Genomic DNA, 24,324 nt, shown 5'->3' with positions numbered 1-24,324 from the left:
ACAGTGTCTTTCTAGTTTAAACCGTGCGATAACTGTGTCCTATCTGTCACTGTGCAGCGTTCGATACAACCAGCTTCACTTTAGCAGAGCGCAACAGAGAATCGCCTCGAACCTCGATTCACTTCTTGCTCCTACACAAGAGCGCCCAAGCTGCCATGGCCACCGAAGATGCCAGATACCGTTCGTCAAGCCAATACCGCGTCTGGTCGTACAGCCCTGCTCGTCTACAGGAGCTTCGCGCAAGCACCAACGCGCTCGCAAAGCAACAGATCGCACCACATCTACCCGCCGATCCCGCACCCGACTTCGTTACAGCAGAGGAGGAGCTGCGACTGGTACAATGGGCGACCGTGGAGCTCCTCCGCGCGGGCGAATTTCTCGGGATCCCAACCGAAATTCGAGCGACCGCGGCCATCTTTTTCCGCCGATTCTACGTCACCAACTCTGTCATGACCTACGCGCCGACCGAGCTCCTCAAGACGTCACTGTTCTTCGCATGCAAAGCCGACAACCACCACATGTCCTTGGGTGAGCTCAGCAGTAAGCTGCAGGGCACGACAGCCGAGCAGATCCTGGCGGGCGAGTTCTTACTCTGCCAGGGCATGCGGTTCTGCTTCGACGTGCACCATCCTTTCCGCGCGCTGGAGGGCGCTATCTTGGAACTCAGGCGGCAAGCGCCCCACGAAGAAGAGCGGATTCGCCAAGCACACGTACGGACGCGGGAGATCCTCAAATTCAGTCCGTTGATGACGGATGTTTACTTCCACTACACACCGAGTCAGATCATGATGGCCGCGCTGCAGATGGTAGACGCAGGGTTTGCGGACATGCTCATACCGGGGAGCGGCAGCGGAGATGATACGGCTACTGCTGCCCATGCGCAAATGCGGGACAGGATAATGGGTGCGATTGCCAATTGCCGGGCCATGCTCGAGGAGGAGCCCCCGAGTAGGCTCACTGAATTCTGGATTACAGTAAGTGTTGGCATACTGCTGTCTGTCCATCAACGCGGTGAACTGATGCGATGGGTAGCCAATGAAGCCTCTGCGTCGAAAGCTTCAGAAATGCCGGGATCCCGCTCGACTCGATCTCGTTGCGTACCAGAGGTCGAAGCGCGAAGAAGCTCTGAACAAGGAAAAGAAAGACGCCAATATGGCGGACGATGATGTGTTTGGTGGCGGCGGCAGTGCGCGCGATACCAAGCGCAGAAAAGTCGACGCGGTTGAAGATCCTTTTGGACCGGCCCTCTGAGTCGACTCAGATTGGCCACCTCGCGAACCGCCGAGCGCTGGCTTGTTGACAGACGAACACGACTTTGGAGACGCAACGCGAGAGCTTCGGCCGATACCTCCGCCAGCTCTTGTTCTTGAACAGAGATACAGCTCGTCACGGACAGCTACCAACGCGCTCTTGCGAAGCCAGATCCATTGCAGGGCTGACTCTGCTAGAAACTCAAGTCTTGAACCTCGGAGTTGATGGTGACGCTTAACGTTGTCGACCAGCCGAGCCATACAGCTCTGCCACAACACAACACCATGGCGAGAGCAATGTTGTTGCCTTATGCAAAATAAAAGGTATTATCTTGAAATCTCACAGTCTCCTCTGGTCAATGGAATCATCCAGCTGGGAGACAGTGCACCTGAGTCGACCTCGTTGGTTCTTTGCAAGCTGAATCCGGAACTGATGCGCTGACACGGAGGTAGCCAAGTCACCCCTTCCCTCTCTAGAGCATCAGTCCTTGTCTGCTCGTGCTCCTGAAACCATTAGGCCCAAGACGAGCGCCCAGCTTTGGACGACTGGCGGCAACAACGAACCCCCTGCCATGACACAGTCTCTTCACCTAGGCAATATCCGGGGATGAAGCCTGATCATCGAGTGAACTCGGTATCTTTGACTTTGTGAGCATCAAGGGGACAGATTTCGTTGCTATGGCGACTGCGAGCACCGACATTGAGCCCATGAAACTTTTGTGGATGGCGCGAAGGTGACTTGACGTCGCCAAACTTAACGGGAGGATTCGTCAAGTATCTTGCACAGTGTGACCCTTGAAGGCGACGCAGTAGCCCGCCCTCCTCAATCATACAGACTCGTCAGGCATTTGCTGAATCATTTCATCGAAGAATCTCCTGGCATCTTACCCCCAGTGACTTTTCGCCATGGCCAGGCCGGCAAACGAGGCCCTATGACCTCATATGTGCCTCTGCCCGGGTCACAATCGTGGACAGCGCGCGTGTCTTTGAGCCCAACTTGCTGGTCGCAATGGCGCTGTAGATGTCGTCTTAGGGTCCTGAATGCAAATGCGACTGGCGATACGACAAGTCAACCACGGACCTCGAGTTTGCCGCGGCCTCCGGTTTCGCGAGCTCGACGGCTCTTCTGCCCCTGGGGCAGATTGGAACCCATCCCCGTCAAAGCGTCGGCAAATGGGAAGGCATAAGAATGTTCCAGCTGGCTCATACGCTCCGTTGGATATATTCTCAGCTACGGATTGTATGAGGTTCACGGACGTACGAAATATTTCGACTGCTGCAGGCTCTCATCTATCTCCTGTCTGCCTCGCCTGTGCGAGGAATCTGTTCAACAGCTCCGCGATCTTCGCTGGCTGGTATTCAAGCGAGAAATGCCCACAGTCTTCCACAATACTAAGATCAGATCTCGGAATAGCTGCATGGAGCTTGTGAGCCCAATCTGTCACCTGCCAGCTATCCTCCGCACCCCAGATCAACTTGACTGGCAGTTGACAGAAAACATGTATTTTTTCTGCGATTTCCACGGCGCGCCTTGGCTAGTAGTACTCGATCTGATTCTGAAAGAGGCTCGCCTGGTCGACAGGGCCGGAGATGTAACCGAGATGGTATCGAGGCTTGGCGAAGCGAACTGGTTTTGATGATGCACAGCCGAGAGCAGCCAGTCCCTAAATCCACCTTCGTGTTCTTTGAAAGGGGCCCTCGTGATATTGACAAGTTCGTCCTGCATCGTCTCTCGCGTACTCTTCGATGGGTAACTGTCGAATGGCACAGCATCGACCAGTGTCAGTGGACGCACACGCCGTGGATTGAAGACGGCGAAACATTGAGAGACGGCTCCGCCAATGTCATAAGCAGCAACGTGTGTCGTTTCGAGGCCCCAATGTTGCAACAAGCCCTCGAAGATCGGGACTTGGCCCGTACTAGACGTGTCGACTGATGGATCCCAGGGGCGCCCGGATAATCCTAAACCCAGCAAGTCAAACAGGTGCACTTTGTACCCCGCCGGAACGAGAGATGGGACAGTGTTCCGCCAAATCAGAGAGGATGACGGACTGCCATGGAGGAGTACTATGGGGTCGCCTTGGCCGTATACACCATATGCTATGAGGGTGTTGTTGACGATAACATGGTGAGTTGCCAATAGTCCATCACGGCCGTCTGAACTTCCATTTGAAATAGGAACAACTTAACGATGACAATGAAGAACAGAAAGCACAGGCTCATTGCCTATTACTAGGTTATGAGACTCTCCACCGGCTTTGTCTTGCGCAGGGTGCAGGTCCACCTCAACGTAACTCTTTTCCACGAGCAAGCGAGAAAATTTCCAGCTCGATACATCATTTGTCACTCTACGACTTTGAAAGACATCAAATAGGCATTGAAAGGTGTTTCGCACGGCCTCTGGGCCTGGGGCGTGATCCGTGCCAGGTGTCTCCGCTGTCCGTTCTCCCAGTCAACTGGAGCGCTATGTTGCGTCTCACGATTATCCCAGACCACCACCGTGCCAGGTTCCCACCTGAAGCAGCTTGAAAATCGGCCCCGAACGCATGGTGGTCATATAGGAACTTGAGCATCGCGTCCGACTCCTGCTTGCGACGTACCATGTCGCGAGTGACTGAGACACAGTTGGTGCACAACAACAAAATTGACAGTGAAGAGTACACTTACACTGAGAATTTACGTAGAGACCTTTCTCTACAGTCGCTGATAGTGTGCGGACAATCACAGGCTCCCTTTGCTTGATACAAACTTGCGCAACGACCGCGTTGACCTGTTCGATTCCCGAGTGCGTGGCTTTGAGACCATGAAGCCATCTCTGAAAAGGAGGACTGAGACGCTTATAAGTGGTCACGCCATCCACAAAAAGATTGTCATCGCCAGTGCCTGGTCCGTCAAAGATGTAGAGAAATGTGATTCTGGAGGCTGTCTCTCGTACGACACGTCCGAGTGCCACGCTGTAGAGGTTGTTCTCGCCTCGAAGAAGGACTCGTGTCCCTTGCCCTGAGCACCCCGGTGCACAAGGTGAACATAGGAATGTCCTCCAGGCGAGCCCGATGTTGGATGAATGTGGTGGCGAACAAAGTAGTCTCCAACTTGAGTGCATCCGCAATCGGCAGGTCGGCAAAGCCTCGTTTACAAACGGCGACCACTTTGCGCTCAGCCGCGAAGCGAGCGTGTTCGCCTTTCACCTTGTTGTCTAACGAGCTGAGATGGATGCCACGGCCTTCTGAGCCAATAGAAGGCGTCAGATGTGTGACCTTAGCTCCTCTGGGTAGTAGATTGGGGAACGAAGGGTCGGCATCCAGACCGTGCTCGTTGTGTTCGAAATCATGAATAGAGGGATGCTTCAGCTCCGGGTTCCACGTCGGTATGTATTTGGGATACTAACGGATAGTCTCAGAGGCGCTAGCTGAGGATTCTTGAGCGCTCATGCTCATCTCGGCCGGAATTTCCCCCGTCTTCCCTTATTCGACACCGCGGTCCAGCCTCAGGACTTTGATCACCTTGTAACGCCCGCGATGAAGTTTTTGGTCCAACCAAGTCTTCAGCCGCGGTGGCGATTGTCATGTCGCCGCTGGTGCCGTTATTGTCCCTGTATCCATCGTCCATTTTAGAACACCATCCTGGCCACAGATTATTTGGTTGTGCCACAACTCTAGCAAGAGTCTGTTGAAGCCGGGCAGCCGTGGTGGCTGAGAGGACTTGCAATGGAAAAAAAATGGCTCATCCATTAACACAAGCTCCACTGACGTTCAGGCCGGACAGGGACTATGGCGTCTTTTGGCGAGTGATATAAGTTTTAGCAGTAGTCCGGTCGGGAGAAATCGGTTGACAGCATTCATGTGGCCTGATTCTTGGCTGATTGGAGCTCGATCCACCATATATCCACGTGTATTTATTTCTTCGAGCATCAGGCTGTGTGGAGCGATAAACAATAACCCTGTTGAGGCTGCTGGAGACTGGCGGTCTGCTACCGGGGATTGATTGGACACGGGCACGCGGATGGATCATATCTGATCCTCTTCGGAGCTGCAATTGGCCGAGGCCCCACAAAGCGCTGATTATCTGATCTGATTACGGCCCTTGTTTGTCTTGGCCATGCCGGCGATATCGGGGTGCGAGACAATATCGGCTAGGGCCATGGCCTGGAACCCTGCTTATAGCTTCTGGGCTTGCATTGGGGTGGAAAAGTGGCAAAGAAAATTTCGCTCTTCTGTCTTGGCCTTGACTTGGTATTAATATTGGAATGATCGCAGCACTGTCTATACGACTGGCTTCCATGTTTTCTCCGCCCTTTGCATCCTCCGCTTCCAAATACTCTGTATTCTTCCTCTTGGTTTGATCCAGAATGTACTCGGTCCAGCAGGAGCAGCTGCAAACAGCCGGCCAGCATGCGCTGGTCGGCGACACCAACACCCCGGACGGCGAGAAGAATGGCTTCCAGCAAACTACGCTCGGTGACTCGTCTGACCCCGATTCCGAAGCCGAGGACAAGAAATTCCAACAAGGTGTCCGCCGCGTCCGCGCCATCACCTCTGTCTGGTCCAAGAAGACACTGGTCTCCATGTTCGTCATGTACGTGTCACCAAGCCAAACAAACCGGATCTATTTCGAGCCTTTGCTGACCAAACATTCCTTAACAGGCTCTATCTAATCTCCTTCGTTGACACCCTATTCAACTACGTCGACTCTGCGCTCAACCCATTCATCACGTCTTCCTTTGGCAGCCATGGCCTCCTCAATATTGGCAGCATCCTGGCTACGATTCTTGGCGGCTGCTTACCTCTCCCACTCGCCAAAGTCATTGACATTTGGGGTCGCGTCGAGGGCTTTTGCATCATGATGACCATCTGCATCTGCGGCATGATTTTGAAGGCGACCTGCAACAGTGTCCAAATGTACATTGGCGGCCACATTATGTACTGGACTGGCCACATCGGCGTAATCTATGTCATTACTGTCATGTTGGCCGACATGACGACCCTGACCAACCGGGCCATTATCTACGGCATCCAGCAGACACCGCGAATTGTGGCCACCTTTGTCAGCCCTCGCATTGCCGACGCCTTCTACAAACACGTCAACTTCCGCTGGGCCTATGGCAGTTTCATCATCATTCTCGTCGCCTGCAGCATGCCCGCTATGGGCAACATGGTGTACATGTTCAAGTCAGCAACAAAGAAGGGCGTCATTGAGCGCAAAAGATCCGGAATGTCTTTTTTCGAGGCGATCAAATTCTACAGCGTCCAATTTGACCTTTTCGGCATCTTGCTGCTCTGTGGCGCCCTCTCCTGCCTTCTCTTGCCGTACAGTCTGGCTGCGTATGCACCCAACTACTGGTCGACGCCGTACATCATCGCCATGGAGGTAGTTGGTGTCGTTCTTATCCCATGCTTTTATGTATGGGAGGCCAAGTTTGCGCCCGTCCAATTCCTTCCTTTTGAGTACCTCAAGCAAGGAACTATCATTGGGTCGTGCATCCTGAGTGGAATCATGTTCCTCTCTACTTTCATCTGGAACGCCTATTTCGGCTCTTACCTCCAGGTGGTGAACAGACAGAGCATCTCCAATGCCAACTACATCCTGAACGCATACTCGCTCACCTCCTCCGTGTTCGCACCCTTGATCGGATGGTTCATCAGCTATACCGGCAACATCAAGTGGACAGCCTACGTTGGCGTTCCTATCATGCTTCTTGGAACCGCCTTGATCATCCCTCTCCGCGAGCCCGACACGAATCCTGGCGTCCTGGCTTTCACTCAGATCCTCGTCGGCTTTGGCGCGGGCATCTTTTCGGTCACTGCTCAGGTCGCTGTGATGGCCCCTGTTAGCCACCAGTATCTTGCTGTCACGACTGCGCTCCAGGGACTGTTTGGCGGTGTCGGTTCGTCAGTTGGGTATGCAATCGCCGGTGCGTTGTGGAACAACATCCTTCCTACGCAGCTGTACGAGCGTTTGCCCGAGTCCTCCAAGGGTGATGCTGCCACGATTTTTGGCGACATTGTGCTGCAAATGTCTTTCGCCGACGGCACACCTGAACGAGAGGCCATTGTTGGTGCTTATGCCCATGTCATGAGGCTCATGGTCATTGCTGGTGCCAGCACAATGCCCTTGTGTTTCCTGTCCATCTTCATTTGGAGGAACATTAACATTCGGAAGCTCGAGGAAGAGAAGGGCAAGCAGACCAAGGGCATGGTATTCTAGGTGCCAAATAAGCATACCATCGAACACTTACAAGCTTTTCTGACTTGCTGAATGGACGTCAGAAAATAACGGAGCAAAATTCTCCATTTCCAAGGCTTCATGGGACACCCCAAGCTCATTCGTACATACTAATTATATGCATATGCGCCGCGCTTACTCCTCTCATGTTCATACTGTCTTATTCTCATCGAGGCTTCGACCATCAGTACACACTACCCGTCCAGTCTTGGGCGGCGGAAACTCCAGTGGCTCCATTGATCGGTCCAGCCAAATCTACGTCAGTTGTCGAAGATGCCAAACTCGTCACCACTATCCTGGCTGGGGTCGTATGGGCATTCGCTCGAACTCGCGGGGAGGATCTGCCACTACAGGCTAGGCAGACCGGCAGAGTTCATATCCTCGATCTCAGAGGGAAAGGCAGAGGCCTGGTCGTGCTTGGATGCGTCAATGCCCCATTCCTCGAGGAAAACCTTTTTGCCATTGGCCTTGTCCAGCCAGCTGCTGAGCGAACCGCTCCACTGTCCGAGCACAATGGCATAACGATGGACAGAGATGACATCACGGCATCGCACTCAGTCACAGCGGACAAGAACGTGCAGTCGTGGGAGATATCACCACCCAGACCACCGGTCGAGATCATGATATTATTTTCGGCACCAAGCACGTCTCGCATGTAACGAGCACGGCCGCAGGCCCATCCGTGAGGATCGCCGTTCTAGCAGTTGCTGGGGCCAGGCGTCATCAGCTCGTTCTGTGGGATGCACATCCCAATATTTGCATTCAAATGTCCTCGCTGGGTATCCTACCTGCAAGTTGAAGCTCACAATCGCCTCAGGCCACTCTTTCCACACCTTTCCGGAATGGCCACCCTTGTAATTCAAGGTGTGAGTCAGGCGGTTGTCGTACGCATCGAAAGCATCCTACATCTCATAGAAATAGCCAGGACCCCAGCGGTCATAGTAGGCATCTTTGTTGTTGTTGTTGTTGGCATCAAGAGACCGAGCTCGCCTAGAGGGACATGAACTTACTTGCGGTAGTCGCCAATCAATGAGTTGGCATCGCGAGGCGAGATTTAATTTTCTTGATGTTCTTATCCACCAGCTTGACCAGGACCTTGTCCAGTGCGTCAAGGGTCCCATCATTGTACTGGCCGATGGAGTCCTCCAGCGCTGGAACATCGTTGACGAGCTTGCTGCCCTTCTGACAACCCTGGCTCTGGCGGTTGGCCTAGAGCCGGATTACCTTGACGTTGTAGTCGGACATTTTCTGGATGTAGGCATTCTGGTCGTCGTCGGAGAGACCCTAATGGAAGTACAGATTGGTGCCACTCCGGCACGGAGAGCTTTGGCGCGGCTGCGGGGCGGCCAAGACGGCAGGCGAGCATGCGGAGAGAACGGCAGCGACTTTGGACAAGACGTTATTCTTGATGGAGAGGTTTGAAGTTGTGAGTAGTTGCTGTGGGGAACAGATAAGTGGATGAGTGTAAGCAAAAAGCAGCTTAAATCACTGCGAAAGATCTCATTTATATAGTGCTTACTGCGCCAATATTGGCATTATAGACTACAATCAAGTCCAATGACATCGTGAAGTGGCAAACCTGCTAAAACCGTTCGAAAAGCTACAGGTACTGGCGACGCGATGGAAGCAGGCTCACGCTAGGATGATGCCGATCACGGGCGCAAGTGCCGTGCGACTAGTCTATATTTGCAAAACTCACTGAGTCGACTGACGCATCAACATACGTATTATGTTTCGGTCGGCCGACCGAACGTGAAAGACTTCAGGGTTACCTCTGTTGTGGGTTGAAGGATCGAACTAGTCCTTAGCTTTGGTGCAGATCTCAATGCTTGTCGCCGGCATCTGGTTGCCGTGAACCGATGGGAGGTACCCAACACATTATTAACCTGTCCTGATTTGTGCGTCGACGACATGCTCTCAGTACCGTCTGGCTGGAGACGGTGTTTCGGGGTTCCGTGTCGAGTGATCCCTATTCCCTACCCGAGGCTGACTTGTGGACCTGGGGAAGATAGTCTCACTGCCACTGGCCAGTCTTACGGTTACAGTCTATGTAGCTACCCTGGGCCCGTTGGCCATACGCCCGATTTATAGGGGTCTAATTCATGCCGCCGACATGAGGATGCATGGATCCAACCAGGCCCAAAGCGTGGTCCAAAGAAGAATCCGTGTCATGAGGGGAGATCCTGGAATTTCGCGATTTGTTTGCTTAGCCGGGTCCTCCACCTTCCTTTGTGGCGCAAATTCAATCGTCACTATCCGACCAAGGCTGCAAGGTGCTTGGCGAATGTCCTCGGCGGGCTTTTGATTTACCGAAGGACCACTATACGTAGTTTGGTTCCGGTTCTCGCTGAGCGGCCCCAAGTTCCCAAATCCCAACACGCTCCAACGCGCCCCGCCTTTGCAACTTCAGCGTGCCATCGCCCGCATCGCTTCTCTAGGACACTTACCACAGGCAGAACGGCATGTCTGATGACCTACAATCTCCTACGAAGGATTCGGAGACGTCGTCGACGCCGGCCGTCGAGTCTGGCCGGAAAACGCAGTCGTGCGCTGAATGTCGACGCCGACGAATCCGCTGCTCTGGGCGGGTGGTCCCTTGCAGCCAATGCGTTTACTATCAAGTGACAGAGCGCTGCCATTACCCTCCTAGGAGAACTCGCCAGGCCCCCTCCGCCAAGTGCGTGCCAGCGTGCTCTCCCCCGTCCTCCGTGTCGCCATGGTTAGCTGACGGTAGTAAACAGGGCGTATGCAGAGCTATCCAGTGCTCACGAAGTTGGTCGGGACATCTTGAACAAACTCTTCCCGGGCTGTTCTCTTGACCGTCTGCAACCCCTGTCTCGCCCACAGCTGATAGATCTACTGGAAAAGCAAGCAACACCACCGGCAGTGCCACATCAGTCGACTCCTGCGGCTGCAACATGCGACTCACAAGCAACAACTATCCTGGACCTCGAGCCATCCCCATATGAGGAGTTTGCATGGGATGAAGCCTCTCATGGCAAGCTCCAGGAATTGCAGTGTGAGGATGATGTCAACGGCATGTCTAGCCTCTTCGAAGCTGGCGGGCATTCCTATCTAGGAATCTCGTCAGTGCCGACAATCCTGCGTGTCATGTCACACACCTGCCTCGAGCTCAGACAGGCCGTGGAGTGCACACGGCCGACAAGAATGGCAGGCGTCCCACCTACGAACGTGGGCTCTTCCACATTACCGCCGACTTTTGATGAAACGTTACTCATCGATGCATACTTTCGCAACCTCCATGCAATTACGCCGATGCTGGGCGAGATTGGGTTTCGCCAATGTTACGCCCAAGGCGGAGGAGTAGGTAAAGCCCGTGGTCCATGGCTGGCCCTGCTGAACATGGTCCTCACACTGGGTTACCTGGCACTCAACGACGATCGGCAAGATGGCCACGTCTTCTTCTACAAGAGAGCGTCAGAATATCTTGACATATCGTGCTTCGCAGCGGGACACCTGTACACGCTCCAAGCCCTGATCCTGTTTGGAGGGTACTACTTGCATTATCTGAACAAGCCAAATATGGCGAGCGCTGTCATGGGTGCTGCTCACCGCATGGCCTTGGCCATGGGTCTCCACAGGCTGCCACAGACAAACAGTCTTGCCATAGGAGATCACTTGGTGATGGAGAGCCGGACGCGAACGTGGTGGTGTTTGTTCTGTCTCGACACGTGGGCGGGAACAACCCTGGGGCGTCCTATATCGGGGGCCTGGAGACCTGCGCACATGACGAATCCTTTAACGCATCAGAGAGCTGATTCTGTGAGTGCCCGTTGACGAGTAGCGTACTGGTGAGATACTTACATAATTTAGGACTACAATGCCATCATGATGGATGCTAACGTGTCCTTCGCCCTCATCGCTGCGCGAATTCAGGACAGAATGGCCGAGCTGCCTTTGACAACGCCAAGCGAACTGAAGAATCTCGACGAGGAACTCTTGGAATGGCGCGCGAATATCAATCCTATACTGAACAATGGCCGGCACAGCCCCGAGCCTGTTCGTATTGCTTGCATCGTGCTTGGGCTGCGCTATTTAAACCAGCGCATGACACTGCACCGACCTTTCTTACTACTCCAAACACTAAAAGCGAGCACCGACGGAAACATCGTCTCACAAGATGCGGATCGAATTGCCAATACGTGCTGCGCAATTGCACAGGAGACTATCAATACGATATCAGATAACTGGTACCCAAATCAGCTCTTGGCGTGGAATTCCACCTGGTTCCTTTTCCAGGCGTGTCTTGTGATCCTCTTGAAGCTTCTATCCAAGACAGCGGGATCGGACAGCCAGATACTGGAGGCATGTGTTGTTCAAAGCCTTGAGCTGCTGACAGCAATGCGCCCTTGGAGAAGATCAGCCGCTCAGACACACGATTTGCTCTTATTCATCTTCAACGCCAGGACAGCGAGCACGCAGGACTGGGGAACCAACTGTTCCTTGTCGGACGAAGCACTACTCAATCTTTTAGGCTTTGGCCCAATCGATGGCGATGTCGATTGGAGCCAAATCTTGGACTTTAATGAACAGGCACCCTGTGGCGACTTGATAGGTGGCAGCAGCAGCTATCTCGGCTAGACAAAGTTCGGAGAGGATCATGTTATTCCTTCACTTCTGACTAGATGACGTTCACGGGAGTAAAGAGAGCTTTCCCAACCGCATGAGTGGCCCTAGTCTAGATACTGAATTGGATCGACGTTCGGCATTTCATGGTGTTTGAGTCGTTGGACCCCGTGGGGTCCCCGCCTTTGGGCAGTTGGAACTGTCCTGGAACCAGGCTGTGGGGCATATGTAAGCTAGTTCTGGACCGCGCTCATTTGTCCACTCATCAAACAGATCCCGGAGACATTAACCCGTCCTGGAGTGGGTCGACAGTGGGCTGAATGTGGCCAGGACGGAATTTCAGAAACCGTCTCAGCTCCCATTCTCGCCGATGCTGGGGCTTCGGTTAGATCCCCAGGTTCACACGCGCTCGGATTGACTAATCTTGGAGTAGGAATATAGACTCATCGAAGCAGTCAGTGGAAAATTTTTGGTCAGTCTCTGGTTTGCCAGTGTAAATAATGTCATAATACGTGGCCGTGATCAATAAAAGCCTGGCGCATGCTTGCAGCAACCCGTCGACGCAGCTGGCACGGTGATCATGAAAACGCTGATAAATAATGTCCACTTGCGTCCCTGCCAGTCGCAGATCCAGGTGAATAGAGCGCCCACCATCTGTCTGATCTGGAAAATGTAAATGACCAGGCCGGCTGTCAGAGATTGGTTCTTGACATTGTAGTAGTCTTGACATTCGCGAAGAACGTTAATGGAGCCCATCAGTGAGACATTATAGCCTGCGCAGACAGGTGGGTTAGGAACAACGTACTTGATGGGAAATCGGGCCAACTTAGTTACCGTTCATCGTCGAGCACAAGTAGATGATCAAATAGAGCAAGTACAATTTGATATGACCGCGTCCAAAGGCGGCTGGGCGCTCGCCTGCAGTATCGAGGGCTGCTGCGATGGGCTGTGAGCGAGCAGTGGCCTTCTCATCATGCGTTGTTTCTAAGTCTTTGGTCGACATTTTGGTTTGGATTTTGAGAGTGTCACGGTCCGTTAACCTCAGATTCATGATATTTCAACAAGTTCTGCATTGAGGCGAATGACCCCTGCTTGTGTATTTTCCATGCGAGACCGCCCATCTATCTTTGGTGTAGCCGCAGCCTTCACCGAGGTGTCTCGACTCTCCGGGACCCCTTTCTTACTCCTAGTCTGCAAGAGAGGCATCGCGCTCGCCGCATCACGAAACCCTGTGTGCGGCTAAGACGGGGTTTCATATTCCCGTGTCGAGGACAGTGGCGCTAGACGGACGGTTCCAAGGTCATGACTTCCCGCGTGTCAATCAAGTGATTCAAGTCTGCGGGGTAAACGCTAAAACGGCACCCCAAACTCCGCGTAAACTAGCAATAAACAAATCAAGTTCCCAGGGCCCGGTCACCTGGTTTAAGGTTATCCATGGATGCATGGCACTCCCCGCAATCCGCAGACGGTTAGGGCGGGGGAAGGAGGATGAGGGAACACTAGTATCTGCAGCCTTCATAAAAACCCCATGAGTCTAACACGGTTTCGAGTAGTATTGAATTCTGAATTGCCAATTTTTTTTTTTAAGAAAAAACTTACAAAGATAGATATGTGTTTGCATCAAGGTTGCTAATCTATCGAGTTCATGTTTGCTCGTCGAACGCCTTGTCGTATACTATAAAGACCCTCTTCAGCCCATATACCACATAGCGAAGAAATTCAATTCTTGGTCGATTAATCCTCGCCTTGTGTACAATTGATAATCCCCCCAGAAGAGAAAAGATTCGCCTGTGACCATGAGAGGCTTCTTCTGTCGTAGCCCAGGCCGCGAATAACCCGGGAAGCTCAGATGGGCTTCAGGTGATCTGGTTGGCCACTGCCATGGCACTCGGCCACTCACAATCATTGGAGGGCGAGGTCGTTTGAGTAAAGCCCATAGATTCCAATAACGTGTTGTTTTCGAGGCGGAATGAAAGTTGATGTTACACCTCCTTCGGAACTGCGTGGTTGGTGATATTCTGAAAAATCATAGGTCCCATTTCGTTGTTTATCTCGTACACTGGCCGGGCTCGGGTTACACACACTGTTTAGAACCTGATTCTAGTAGAAGCGTAGTAAGCCAAGTAAATTTAGAACGTACCTATAGTCAAACCACTGGACTCTACCATGGTTCTATAGATTGCCCAACATCTTATCACTATCTGCCTGGAGCAGACAAACAAGCGCAGCCACTCCGGGTTTAGGTTATGTATCGCCACTAACCCCCGGGACTAGAATCCGGAGTCCGGACCCAGAGGCGGAGAGCTAACCGCACTTGTCGTAGCGCCCGCACGAGTCCGCCGACGGTACCCGATCCGCCCGGATCTCCGTCGTTCGCTGTGAAAGACCTCTGGTCTTTGGATCTTTGGACCTTTTCTCATCTACTGTCCAATGTTGTGCTCTTAATTCATAATAACATCTCAGCTTCTATGTAATGTTGGTATCGGCCACATGTCGCACGCAAAATTATAGGGCGTGCGACGCTTGTCTGGGGCCAAGCGCAAGTGCCGCAAGCGATATCCTCTGTGTGAACGGTGGTTGAGCCGCGAGATCCGGCGAGCAGCAGTTCAGCTTGTTTATTCATGCACCCGAAGAAAACCGCGGGGTTGAATTGGTTGTTGAAACGGGACGGTGGGCCTTGCAGTACCAGGGTCAGGGTTAAGTCCACTCGTCGCTTCGTTCTGACCAACAACCCATCCGCCTGCGCAGGCTGCGATTGAGTCTTTCATCAGCTGATTTGAGTTCATTTCGAGTTCTAAAATAGGATTGTGGTGCATTATACTGGCTGGAAACTAGGATCGCTTTTTGCAATGGCACTCTGATATGCGTACCGTTTCTTTGCTCTTTGCTAGAAACCGAGTATTCCTTCGTATTCTTTAAGGCTATAGGGGAAGATTAGAGTCCTTTTCGTCAACGAGAAGACAGTCATAATGTCTAATGTCATAAAATGGTACTCTACAAGCCACGGATTAGCGCTCAAGTGGTTCATTCGGAAACTTCAAGGACTTATCCATGCCGTTCAGGGCCAGCTGAGCGCCAATATCATTAATTAAAATCTCACCCTCCGGCCCATCTTTGCCCGCACAAGCTCTAGTTACAAAGTTTTGCTTGAAAAAAGCAGAAAGTACAGATAGTCGGCATAGTTATCGGCGGAGGACAATGCCGAGGGCTCTCCGTCTTCGTATTTACTTAGTATGTATTCGAAGACGGCGTGGACTCGGCGAGCGTGATACCAACGTCCTGGCTGATGGGCGCCCCCTTGAAAAGATGTCTATTTGGCTCGAATCTGAACAATGCCGGCGACACGACATGAGTGGGGCGATACTCACAGTTCCGGCAGTTCAGGGGGTTTCGCTCAGGGGATCTCGTTCAGGGGGACTCATACATGTATCAGGATCCCTCGGGTATAGTTTCAATTCACTAGGGATTTCGAGCTCTTCGAAAAGCCAGACAATGCTCTCAGTTTGGTCTCGTTGCAGATTTTGCACAGTCAACACAATCAAAAGCACTTGGACAGGTCATGAGTTGGATGATTACGAGTGAAGCAGGTCTCTGTTGGCGGTAGCCTGATTTCTTTGATAGATACAGCGAGACGAGTAAGGATTTCGCCGTAGAACATGATTTGTACAGTTTCTCCGGGCAGTCATTCATGTTTGTATGCTGTGGTCTTGGTCACTTATGGCTGGCCCAGTCTCTTATGTGCAATTTAACGATTCCAAGTTGAAGCACTGTCTTGGAATCTGGACTCGGCTGGGAAAGTAAAAAATGAAGTCGAGCAACAGCTCTTAGTGTTCATGTTACGCTGTGAACCAACGCATGCATGTGAGACGCATCTCCGCTTTCTTGTGTCACTCCAAGGGCACCATAGTGAGGTGATTAGATATCATCGTCTTCTCCTGACTATATAGGGCGCTTGTTTGCTTCTCTGATCTGGGATCATGACTCAGAGGCATACAAAAGCCTCTTCACCTGGTCCTGCGATAAAGCTCTCAGAGCACATGAACTCACTACGCATCCAACCACCTCACTATGCCGAATACATATAAAAAAAACGTTTTTGAGGTTTCTCGAGGGAGCATATACCGGTAGATACGTGCTACACTCACGGACACGCCATTGATGTACTGAGTGAACTTGCCACAATGAGAGCACCCAATGCTCACGCAAATATAACAGTATCACAAATCTTCGCGTTCGATGTTTCGCCCTCCAATGCGGCTGGATTTTCGTATATCCTCATGGAGTGTCAAGGTCCAGGCCCTTCTGAGCTCGATTATGCGTTATGAACTCACTGAGAACTTGACACACGTTGAACGACAGCTAGAAGATTTACTGTTACAGCTGGAGAACATGGTCTTTGATCGGCTTGGACGGATCTGGTGAAGAGAAAATCGCAATGAGACGCCTCGGTTCATTTCTGGGGAGCGAAAGAATGAGACTTCAGTCACACCAAGCACCAAAACCTGGTAATTCTGACAGAAGCAAAGGCGATGTGCTCTCGAGATACACGATGGCGATCCAGAGTTGAAGACAGACCGTTAAATTCATAATGTTCTGAAGACAGCACTATCTCAGATTGAGGACAGAATCCATGGTCCCGTTCCGCTGTATCACTTGGCCCTCCATTATAGTAACATCCTCTTTGGTGAACAATAAAACCTGAAAAGCCTCCTGTATTAAATTATGGCGGCGACCGCTCTTTTCAAGCGTCAGGATGTCTCTTTAGAGCTCATCACGTTCCCCGCAACACCGGGCACGGAGATCCAGATCGTTCTTGAGTCCACAGAGGCGATTGGCACCTGCCTTCAGGAGCTGTTGAATAAAGCAAGAAGACTATGGCGCGCTATTGACCAAAAGAGGACCCTTTCCATGGTTCTCATCTCGAGACAAGCCGATGTTACACACCAATATACCCACAGTCGCCCAGAACGCGCAAACTTTTGAGGGAAAGATATCAAGATTGTTTATAGAGACAAAGTATATTATGAACAGCTTGTTGCTGTGAAAGAGTGCATAGAGGCCAAATTAGCTGGCCATCGACCACCGTCTGCCCTTGCACATCCCGCCTGACAGTCGTCACAAATATTCTGCCCAACGACAACAGGAGCAACACCGTTTCGTTCAAATCCTCCCTTTTCTCAACAAAGCCTCGCAGAGAGTCGGATTCTCATGTTCCCTTCTTTCGAAACATCAGCACAAGCTCATTGCGCCGGTGGCGAGTCGTCACTGTCATTAACACAAGAGCCAGCAGTGCGCTTGCATCGATCATACGATTAATCGGTCCACATAATATATACAGCATACGTCCTACACTAAATCAAGGCATAGGCGTCAGGAGCTGTGACCTTTCACAAGTGTCACCCCTGAGTGACATGACAGTCTTCGTGTTTCCGCCAAACCCCGCGCGAGGCTTATTGGCATAGTCAAGATCAAATACGCCTGACACTTCTTCTAGTGTTCTATTACTAAAATACGAACAAAAGGACCGACCTGTCAGGTAGCATGTGGAATGTGAACCTGTTTCGTGGTGACGAAAGCAGGGTTTGAAGGCTGGCGAGTGTGCATGTGACTGGCACACATTTCCAAGTCTCAGGTTGACAGCCATAGCAACGCTCATAATTCCCGGTTCTGGGACGAGTGTACTTAGTGCCCTATCATTGCATCTTTCCGAAATCAGCCTATATCTCTTGAATGAAGAGCCAGTCCCTGTGCATAAATAGCCAGAATCCTTCCGCATGAAAGGGAGCCTAGTGAAGACTACCAGCCAACTTAAAGAAAACCAACTAAAAGAAGTCAGTCAACAATTTCTGTTCTCACGATTTGGAACACCTTATCATATCAACATGAAATTCTCTGCACTTCTTTTCGTCGCCGCTGCCACGGCAGCCCCCGGCGCAATCAACCAGAACCACGAGGTCCAAGCCCAGGAGATCCTGGGCCAAGACCTGGCTGTCTATGTCCCCTGCCCCGGTCCTCTTCAGGTCACGCCCCTGTGCTGTGCGACTATCCTTCAAGGCGTCAGCCTTCAATGCCAATCCCGTAAGTATCCCGTCTGAAAAATACTCTTCAATACAGTAAACGCGGGCCTGACCCCTCGATAGCGCCCACGCCACCGGCTAATGCTACCGATTTCGTTTCCGTTTGCGGCGCGATCTTGCCCCTTGCCAAGCGGCCTCGCTGCTGCACGTTCTCAATCTTCGGCGTAGGAGTCATCTGCACCAATCCCATCGGCGTCCTCGCCCTGGACGGGGAAGAAGATGATGCGCTTCAGGTGGAATGGAAAGATTTTGCGCCTCAGGCGGACTTGAGAGATGGTGTGCTTCAGGGCTAAGTACCCCGATATCATGTTAATCCTAAATTGAATTCTGGGTTGCCGGAATTTTTGTCACAATGGTCCCTTTCAGCAAAACACATGATTGAGTTGGGGGAGGAGCTCGAGAATATTTTTTTTAGGAGCAAGAACGAGCCTCCGTCTGGAATGTCCCCTAACCAATCGGTTTTCTCCTATACTTTCACGCAATTGCAAAGGCTACTGAAGTGTTCAAGCAAGCCAAACCCAGGTGCAGGGTAGTCACTATCCACGTGCGCACAGACGATGGACGGTCAGACTTCAGCGTTCGCACCTATTGCAACAGTCGCTATAGAACAATAAATCAATGCTTCAGCCTTGCTTAGATTTCGGTGCTTCTATGATATAGTCAGCAAGGTGCCACTACACACCCCCTTCTTTTCTCCGCGATGCGGATGGACATATCCGAGAGCCGATGCCCGCCTCGGTTTCCGTCGGGTCGGCCTTGGCAGGTCCCGTATCGAACCAAATCTAATTTCACAAGCTGATGTGCAATCCGCCATGCGTGAATGGTCAAAAAGTCGGATACTTTGTGATACGTCTGGCGACGATTGGGGCTCTGCACATCATCGCAGTGGCTTACCGGACAGATGTCGAGTTCCATGATTATGTTGCGGGCGTGTCGACCGCGGCGACAACACGCTCAACCCGCTCGAAAGTTTGCGACGGTATCCAGCACTCCGAACGGGCGGGCACCTCTCAGTCGCTTCGAACCCAACGACAATGTTGATTATACGGCTTTTGCCACGAAGGTGCCGATCCTACGCAAGATGTGAGAGGAAGGATCTGTTGACCTTGCCGGGATGCGCACGCTGCTAATTTCTCCTGAAGTCTCGGTCGTCCCCTGACCTATGCAGAGAAAGTACTTCTAACCCACCTTGACGGCGAACACGGCGAGAAAATCACAAGAGGCTCTACGCAGCTCAAGCTGAAGCCTCGACGGATAGCGTGCCAGGATGCGACTGCGCAAATGGCCATCATCCAGTTCATGTCGGCTGGCATCGACAGGACGGCAGTTCCCACGACAGTGCATTGCGATCACCTCATCGTGGGCCGAGACGGCAGCCAGACCGACCTTGCGGGCGCCCTGAAAAGCCATGGCGAGGTGTATGAGTTCTTGTCGAGTGCGTGTAAGAGGTATAATATGGGCTTCTGGAAGCCGAATGCCGGCATCATCCACCAAATCGTCCTCGAGAATTATGCCTATCCAGGGGGCATGCTCATCGGAACCGACTCGCATACCCCCAATGCAGGTGGCATGGGTATGATTGCCATTGGAGTTGGCGGTGCAGATGCAGTAGATGTTATGTCGGGTCTTCCGTTGGAGATCACGGCCCCCAACGTCATCGGCGTGAAATTGACTGGGCAGCTGAGCGGGTGGGCAAGTCCAAAAGGTAAGCTTGGCAGGCCTTTGTTACATTCCATGTTATCTGACAGGATCGCACATATAGATGTCATCAACAAAGTTGCAGGCGTCTTGGGCGTGAAGGGAGGAACGGGAAGTATCATTGAATATTTTGGTCCTGGCGCCGCCAGCATCTCAGCGACAGGCATGGCTACCATTACCAACATGGGCGCCGAAACAGGGGCGACCACATCCGTCTTCCCGTACTCGGACCGCATGGCGTCGTATTTGAGGGCAACGCGACGACCCGAACTAGCTGATGCCCTATATGTGGCCAAGGGTGAGCTACAGGCAGACAAGGGTGCTGAGTACGACCGCATCATTGAGATTGACCTGTCTGCACTGGAACCCCACATCAATGGACCATTCACCCCGGACCTTTCGACACCGCTATCACGTTTCGGTGATGCAGTTCACCAGAACCAGTGGCCAGCGAAACTCACTGCTGGTCTGATTGGGTCGTGCACCAACTCGTCCTTTGAAGATCTGTCCCGAGCAGCCAGCCTGGCCCGCCAGGCTCTTAAGGCGGGTCTCAAACCCCAAATGCCTCTGTTTCTCTCGCCAGGCAGCCAACAGACCGCTCAAACTTTGAAGCGAGAGGGCGTCGTTGACGTCTTTGACCGCTTGGGCAGTACAGTCCTGTCGAATGCCTGTGGGCCATGCTGCGGAGCGTGGGACAGGACCGACGTGGAAAAGGTGAGGCCGCTGATGATAGCAGTTGGACGAACGCTGACCGCTCCGAAAGGGCACAAAGAACTCTATTCTAGCTTCTTACAACAGAAACTTTACGGGTCGCCTAGACGGCAACCCTGCCACACATGCCTTCATCTCATCGCCTGAAATGGTCATGGCCAAAGTCTTCTCCAATGATCTTGCCTTCAATCCGACCAAAGACAGTATCAAACTAGAGTCGGGAGCGTACTTTCGTTTCCAACCACCCGAGGGTGATTCACTACCGCACGGGCTCTATGAAGAGACGGACCATGTGTATGACGCGCCGTCGACTGATGCTGAGGTACGACGGGCTGTGGCTGTCCAGATCTCCCCACAATCTCAGCGGCTGCAAAGACTTGCCCCGTTTGCTCCATGGGCAGGTCAAGATTTTCTTGACTGTCCAATTTTGATCAAGACGGTTGGCAAGTGCACCACCGACCACATCACTACGGCAGGGCCGTGGATGCGCTTCCGCGGCCATCTCGAAAACATCTCCAACAACACTCTGATAGGCGCCATCAACGCGGACAATAATGAGGCCAACAAGGTGGTCAACCAAGTGACAGGCGAGCTGAGCGGCGTCCCGGATGCTGCTCGCGACTACCGGCGCCGGGGTCTGCCTTGGGTCGTGGTGGCTGATCACAACTATGGAGAAGGGTCGTCGCGTGAGCATGCCGCTCTGCAGCCTCGCTATCTTGGCGGCGTTGCCATCATTGCACGCTCGTTCGCTCGCATCCATGAAGCCAACCTCAAGAAGCAGGGCATGCTCGCCTTGACCTTTGCCGAACCGGAAGCTTACGATAAGATCAGGCCATCTGACCGACTCAGTATTGTCGGCCTGGACAGTCTGGCCCCTAAGCAACCAATTCGTCTTGAGGTCATGCAGAAGGATGGAACGCGTTGGGCAACTGAAACAAAGCACACATTGACCGATGAGCAGATTGAGTTCTTCAAGGCGGGAAGCGCGCTCAACCTCATGGCGAGTCGCATTGTGGTGCCGTCTCAATAGTGCATCCCATTGCTGAGTGAGGGGGGGGGGGGGGGGGTCAGTAGAAGTGGATGGTTAGTGATCGGCAAACTCCAAGGTCACACCTGAAGGGTAAAAATGGTTCGACCAGCATGTCCCTGGAGCCAGGGCCGAGACATGCAGCCACCGTACCTTATACTCATAGGGCAAACCCCAAGATACCAGATTAGCCACGCTCCCAAGTTCGATCCCAGCTCCACGCGCTAGGCAATTGCCGGTCCCCGAATTGTCCTCTCCGCAGCCACTAGGAGCGATTACGGCAGCTTGCGTCGCGAATGCGGCAGCGAAGCAGGGCTGCAGGAGTCAGGCACGACTCACGAACCTGCAGTGTGGACTGCCCTTACACCCCACTCATAAGAATAAAAGATACCAAGGCCAGGCACGTCATAAGGCACCGAAGACGTTTGCTCGCCTCAGAGCAGGAAAGCAGCTTGACTAAGGACATTCATTTGGTTACTGAATAACTAGAGCCTTTTCAGTTTCTTGAGCATTCATGGCTCCCAAACATTGTGTAGAAGAGAAATGCCGTCAAGCCGTCGGCGTGGGTTTGTCGTGAAGCAGTCTAGAGATACTAGAGAGGATATCGTCACATCTTGCGCGGACACCGACGAGTCACCAAGAAACAAAGACGTATCCAAGTAGTCAGCACAGACATTTGTTTGGATTTGGAGAAATTGCAGGAAACATGCGACCTGTACACTAAATGAGTAGTCCAGGTGCGCACTGGTTCCGCTCCAAGCTATGCCTGAGTTTCTCATCATATCCTTTTTGTTGTTGACGAACCCACGAAGTCTGGCCGACTATGATCGCACTATGATTTAGACAGTGCCAGACTTGTCAATGGTGACCTTCTTCTTGGTCTTGCCGCTGCTGGTGCCAAAAGTTTCAACCTTCTTGACAATGTCCATGCCGTTCACGACCTCGCCGAAGACGACGTGCTTTCCATCGAGCCAAGAGGTGACGACCGTGGTGATGAAGAACTGGGATCCGTTGCTATTGTGAAGCGGGGATGTTAGTGACATTCAATAGCATAGATGTGTGGGGACGAATGCGTACGTGTTGGGTCCAGCGTTGGCCATGGAAAGCAGACCAGGCTTGGTGTGCTTCAGCTGGAAGTTCTCATCAGCGAACTTCTCGCCGTAGATGGACTTGCCACCAGTGCCCTGAGATCATATTAGCCTTGTGTGCTTGTTTAAATTGCCGCAGGCGGCACGTCAGGGTCCGCCTTGCAATGGCGTCATGACACGCAGCCAGCTCAGCTCAGCTCGGGTCGACACGTACGTTGTGGTTGGTGAAGTCACCACCCTGGAGCATGAAGTCGGGGATGACACGATGGAAGGAAGAGCCAGCGTAGCCGTAGCCCTTCTCGCCGGTGGCGAGAGCGCGGAAGTTGGCGGTGGTCTTGGGGACGACGTCGTCGTAGAGCTTAAACTCGACGCGGCCAAGAGGCGCTGCGAAGCAATGCGTTAGCTGCATGCCATTGAATGATCAGTTACGCAAGGAACATACCGCCGTCGGCAGAGATATCGAAGAAAACGTTGCTCATGATTGCGGTTGAGTAGTTGTATGATTTGAGGAACTTTGGAAGCTTGGAGAATGAAAATGAAGGAGGGGGCAAGGCCGCGACGGGAGCTCTTGATGACGAGAGAGGGGCTCGTTCAATCAGGCGGGCGCTTGGCGCGGGGCTCGTGGGGCAGCCGGCGAAACGATTTCCCTGAGTGTCCGAGCGTCGTACAGGTAACAGGTAACAGAGGGGCTGGCCCTGGCAGTTGGACCGCGATGACGAACTCATTAATCAACGCATTAATCAACTGAACTTGAGCTGTCAAGACACGCGTGCAGCTCGAAGAAATTCAAGCTTGGGACAGCGCTACTCTCCAATCATCTAGTCACTTCACCATGCTATCACGGCCCGCAACGACCTCCGAGAACTGGCCCGCCTGACGACAACTCAGCGGCTACGTGCTTGTGTAATGTGTAGCAAGCGCTGGTAGGTTGCACATGGTATGCTGTTCTTGGGTGCTTGTGGCGGTTTGATGTAATCAAAATATGCGACAGCAATTGATGATTTCCTTGGGGGTCCTGGCGTGTACGATCAGTCCTCTTTCGTCGGCGGGGTGCAGCTGTGCGTGCGACCTTGTGTGGCGATGAGAGATGTCGTCAGCCTGACTGACGACTGTTCTCACTGTTCTGCCTTATGCTCGCAGCTTCATTAGTCAACATGACTACCACAAACCTCACTGACATAAGGAATGCTGGTTTCGCTGTCAGTCTATACGGCCAACAAGGCAGTCTTTCGATATTCAACAAATTGCTACGTAGTTTGTTTTGCAATGCTCCATACCGAATGCTGAGTCCCTGCATCTCAACTTCGATGTGCCCCCCGCCTTTGCCCCGCGACTACGTGGTCGCGAATCTCACGATCCTCTTTTCTTCAAATTACCCGCGCTTTGATTCGATTTTTACTACGGTCTAGGTATGAGCCATCATGTCATTTCTTTCTCCCACGCAGCCTCAACACTCATGTTGCAGCAGACCCTTCTCCAGCTTACTTTAATTTGAATATTCTCCTCCATTCCGCCACCTGCCGTCGATCTATTGCACGAGCCCTGCGTGGAAGGTCATGGGAAACCCATTGTCCTACGGGACCGTGGCGCATCCGTGGCACTCCCCGTCGACCAGCAGAGCAAATCCAGGATTGTCAAGATTTTGTGTGCAGGTGTTGAGATCG

At 52.5% G+C, this 24,324-nt stretch overlaps 6 protein-coding genes across 6 annotated transcripts; 4 read left to right on the top strand and 2 right to left on the bottom strand.

Annotated features, from left to right (window-relative positions):
• Window positions 1-155: 155 nt before the first annotated feature.
• J7T54_002490 (Cyclin-like protein) lies at window positions 156-1,251 on the top strand (the record flags this gene model as incomplete). The annotated part of the gene is made up of 2 exons (XM_051506644.1): window positions 156-974; window positions 1,033-1,251. The coding sequence occupies 2 exons, from the start codon at window positions 156-158 to the stop codon at window positions 1,249-1,251; spliced, it is 1,038 nt and encodes a 345-aa protein (XP_051361990.1).
• A 4,347-nt stretch (window positions 1,252-5,598) lies between these two features.
• Window positions 5,599-7,454, top strand: J7T54_002489 (uncharacterized protein; the record flags this gene model as incomplete). Its single annotated transcript, XM_051506643.1, has 2 exons — window positions 5,599-5,825; window positions 5,894-7,454. 2 exons carry the CDS (start codon window positions 5,599-5,601, stop codon window positions 7,452-7,454), a joined length of 1,788 nt encoding a protein of 595 aa, XP_051361989.1.
• A 365-nt stretch (window positions 7,455-7,819) lies between these two features.
• On the bottom strand, window positions 7,820-8,838 carry J7T54_002488 (uncharacterized protein; the record flags this gene model as incomplete). Its single annotated transcript, XM_051506642.1, has 4 exons — window positions 7,820-7,972; window positions 8,261-8,374; window positions 8,562-8,681; window positions 8,770-8,838. The coding sequence occupies 4 exons, from the start codon at window positions 8,836-8,838 to the stop codon at window positions 7,820-7,822; spliced, it is 456 nt and encodes a 151-aa protein (XP_051361988.1).
• Window positions 8,839-17,941: 9,103 nt separating this feature from the next.
• On the top strand, window positions 17,942-18,429 carry J7T54_002487 (uncharacterized protein; the record flags this gene model as incomplete). The annotated part of the gene is made up of 2 exons (XM_051506641.1): window positions 17,942-18,137; window positions 18,200-18,429. The coding sequence occupies 2 exons, from the start codon at window positions 17,942-17,944 to the stop codon at window positions 18,427-18,429; spliced, it is 426 nt and encodes a 141-aa protein (XP_051361987.1).
• A 608-nt stretch (window positions 18,430-19,037) lies between these two features.
• Window positions 19,038-21,575, top strand: J7T54_002486 (uncharacterized protein; the record flags this gene model as incomplete). The annotated part of the gene is made up of 5 exons (XM_051506640.1): window positions 19,038-19,219; window positions 19,279-19,841; window positions 19,899-20,548; window positions 20,598-20,867; window positions 20,982-21,575. The coding sequence occupies 5 exons, from the start codon at window positions 19,038-19,040 to the stop codon at window positions 21,573-21,575; spliced, it is 2,259 nt and encodes a 752-aa protein (XP_051361986.1).
• Window positions 21,576-22,411: 836 nt separating this feature from the next.
• J7T54_002485 (putative CPR1-cyclophilin (peptidylprolyl isomerase)) lies at window positions 22,412-23,139 on the bottom strand (the record flags this gene model as incomplete). Its single annotated transcript, XM_051506639.1, has 4 exons — window positions 22,412-22,586; window positions 22,650-22,756; window positions 22,875-23,044; window positions 23,103-23,139. 4 exons carry the CDS (start codon window positions 23,137-23,139, stop codon window positions 22,412-22,414), a joined length of 489 nt encoding a protein of 162 aa, XP_051361985.1.
• Window positions 23,140-24,324: the final 1,185 nt, after the last annotated feature.

This window comes from Emericellopsis cladophorae (genome assembly GCF_022114955.1).
Source record: "Emericellopsis cladophorae strain MUM 19.33 chromosome Unknown NODE_24_length_302009_cov_114_244240, whole genome shotgun sequence".
Taxonomy (NCBI): Eukaryota; Fungi; Ascomycota; class Sordariomycetes; order Hypocreales; family Bionectriaceae; genus Emericellopsis; species Emericellopsis cladophorae.
The sequence above is the reverse complement of the archived record's forward strand: the minus strand, read 5'-3'. Positions and strand labels throughout refer to the sequence as shown.